Below are 3,208 nucleotides of genomic sequence, written 5' to 3'. Positions count from 1 at the left end.
GGACAGTCTAGACTGAATTATGGCTCTAATATCTGAAACTATATAACTTAGACTAATTCCTTATTCTCTTTGAGGCTTGATTCATTTTGCTTTTCTAAAAAGTGAGTATAAATATTTAGGTGACCAGATGTCCCGCTTTTGGCGGGACAGTCCCGATTTTTAACAATTTGTCTCGCGTCCCGCAGCGTTTTAAAAAAGTCCCGATTTTTCTTTCCAAAAATCGGGACTTTTTTAAAACGCCGCGTGGGGACTGTCTCGCCAAAAGCGGGATGTCTGATCACCTTAATAAATATATTGATAGTACCCATCTTATGAGGCCTATTTTGAGAATCAAATAAACTGATCCTAGATATACTTTAAAGGTGGGGTCAAACAGGTAAATAGGCCCATGCTTTTATTTTTATTCCCGCCTTCTATAAAGAAAGAGCTCTTAGCCTGAGATTCATTGGGCATTATATATATAAATGTATATGTGTATGTACATCTTTTTTTCCTTAAGCCCGAAGGGTGCACGGGGCTGTCAAAGGTGTCCATGACTCAAAATTTAAGAAACGTTGTTATAAGAAGTGTCGATATTCTAGTTTTTAAAGAGTCGCTATGTAATAAACCTTTGTTTTGCCTTCCTGTAATTGGTTTTAAAGTCCAATAGACAAGCCTATGCAGTAAAGACACTAATAAAGGATACGGAAGTACTCTGAGAACAAATAAAGGCGTGATCTAAAACCACTGAGACAGCATCTTCCATTGACAAAGTGATCTGCTGTTGAACAGAGGGCCCTGAATCTCCTTTCTGTCAGGGCTGATATTTATATTAATACTGTCTGCACCAAGAGCAGTGCCAGGGAAGGAAAGAAGCACGTGTGTGCTGACGCTCATGCACCAGCTACATGGAGCTGCAGAGCTGTCCTCCTGCCCTGTGAGCTGCAGTGAAGGGAGAGTCAGGCTGGCCTCTGCTCTCTTTTCCTTCCTCCCAGGAAGACCAGGAAGGAGGGGCCACCCATCAAGTATTCCCTTTCCTTTTTACCTTCTTGCCTTTTTAGTGTCTATCTTCCATGAGTGGACACAATTTTCATATGGAGAGGTGGAAGAAAAAAAAAAAAAAAGGATTTGCTTCAAAAGATAGTAATGAAAAGGTTGTGTCTAAATCCAGAGAAGAGGCTGGATGTTTTAAAAAGCTACAGTGATAATCATATAATCTGTCCGAAACCGGTTTGGCTCAGTGAATAGAGCATTGGCCTGTGGACTAAAAGGTCCCAGGTTCGATTCCGGTCAAGGGCATGTACCTTGGATGCGGGCACATCCCCAGGAAGGTGTGTGCAAGAGGCAGCTGATAAATGATTCTCTCTCGTCGATGTTTCTAACTCTCTATCCCTCTCTCTTCCACTCTGTAAAAAATCAATAAAAATTAAAAAAAAAAAATCTGGACAGGGGCTTTAGACAATTCTCATGTAGCAAGCTTCCAGTCAGACCGTTAGAAAGGGGGCTCGCAGCAAGGGTATTTCAGAAAGCATACAAGAAATTTAATAGAACGACACACCTACTGTACAAATGGATTTTTTTTTAAGTGGAGCTGTATTAATGACATACTGTATGAACAGTATAAATTACAAGATTCAAAGCAGTGGTCTCATAAAACATGCGTGAAAGCAGTGATTTGGATAGAAATCTGTCAATGCTACAAAAATACATATAAACACAAAAATTGTCTTCCTTTGATAAATCTACAAGCTTATAAAATTAAGAGTATTTACATAATTTTATACTACATATGTGAAAAAATATATCAAGCTAGAACAATCTTGTTCCAAAGTTTGAAACGTAATTGTGTCCAATAACAATATTCTTCATACAATGTATGAATACATCAATAACTTTCTGGGTATAAAGTTGTTCTGTGCGTGATGGTCAGATGAGAAGCCCTCTGGATCACATTTTGATTAGAATTTCGTTTCAGCTGGTACCTGGAAGAAGACAGAAAGTTCTTGCTTTTTTGAGGTGTTTTTTTTTTTTTTTTTCTTGTCTGAAGTTCTAACCCTTTCAATAATCAGATCTTGTATTTAAAATGTGGTCTATATGATAAAATTAGGGTTAGGTTTAGAGCTGGAATTTGACAGAATCATCACATTTTTTGTCTTGCATTGTAATAATCAAGTACCTTTCATTGCTACTTGGTTAACATGAAAAAAACATGTGACACCAGGTTGTAACAGTAAGTATCTTTCAAAGGCCTGATTTAACAAAGGAACAATGCAACTTGTAAATGCATTTCTTTACGTTTGTGTCAGGGGACACACAAACTCCGCGGGGCTATGTGTGTTTGTTGGCCAAGCACACTCAGCTTCTACATAAATCACCCCTGGAGGCTGACCCCTGTCTACAAGGCAAGGAGCTGACGTTGGTTCTAAAGCTTTGATCAGGCCTCAGGTTTAAATTCTGTTCCGATACTTTAACCTCGAAAACGAGGTGACAATTCTCAATCCCACTACTGGACAGAGGGTTGCTGGGGAGGCTCTCTGATTGGTTATACAAACGTCAAAGTCACCCAGAGCTGGTACCTGATTGTAATTAAACTTGGAAGTACTGTCATCCTTTTTCATCAAAATGTGCAAAACAGCATCATGGATGGTTAAGAAGAATATTGAGTCCTTGACTTCATCATCAAAAAACTCACACCGTTGGAGCTTCTCAATGAAATCATCTGAAGAGAGAGAAGAAAAAATAATTTTAAATTTTAGTGTAAATTAATTTTAAACTTTACTTACATTTCATAAGCGTTTGGTTAAGTGTTTGGCGTTTGCAGTGGTATGATGCCAGCGTACCATCAGTAGTACAGTGTCTTCCGGAACTAGAGGATACCTCTCTAATAAAAGTATATATTTAATTCCTTAAAGTAAAAAGACTGAAGAAAAATATTCAAATGAGTAAAACTGCCCTAGCCGGTTTTTCTCAGGGGTTAGAGCGTCGGCCTATGGACTGAAGGGTCACAAGTTCGATTTTGGTCTCGGTTGCAGGAGCAATTGATGTGTCTCTCTCACATCGATGTTCCTCTCTCTGTGTCTCTCCTCCTCCCTTTCACTCTCTATAAAAATAAATGGGGGGAAAATCATAGAGTGAGAATTAACAATAACAATAAAAAATTAGAAAAACTTTTAGTAGTTCTTTGAAGAAAATCAATCCACTTTCTTTTAGGCAGGAGCCTAGTGAGTTA

General features: G+C 38.4%; 1 protein-coding gene across 1 annotated transcript in view; it reads right to left on the bottom strand.

Annotated features, from left to right (window-relative positions):
• Nucleotides 1-1,501: 1,501 nt before the first annotated feature.
• SLC26A3 (solute carrier family 26 member 3) overlaps nt 1,502-3,208 on the bottom strand; it is a 26,130-nt gene continuing 24,423 nt past the window's right edge. The window contains exons 18-19 of the mRNA XM_084897772.1: nt 2,556-2,698; nt 1,502-1,961 (exon numbers count right to left, since the gene is read on the bottom strand). Of these exons, the coding sequence (XP_084753898.1) occupies nt 1,938-1,961; nt 2,556-2,698 (167 nt within the window). The 3' untranslated portion in view covers nt 1,502-1,937. The remainder of the gene's footprint in view (nt 1,962-2,555; nt 2,699-3,208) is intronic.

Source organism: Pipistrellus hanaki, assembly GCF_964339955.1.
Source record: "Pipistrellus hanaki genome assembly, chromosome: 10".
NCBI lineage: Eukaryota > Metazoa > Chordata > Mammalia > Chiroptera > Vespertilionidae > Pipistrellus > Pipistrellus hanaki.
This window is presented reverse-complemented; position numbering and strand designations above follow the sequence as displayed.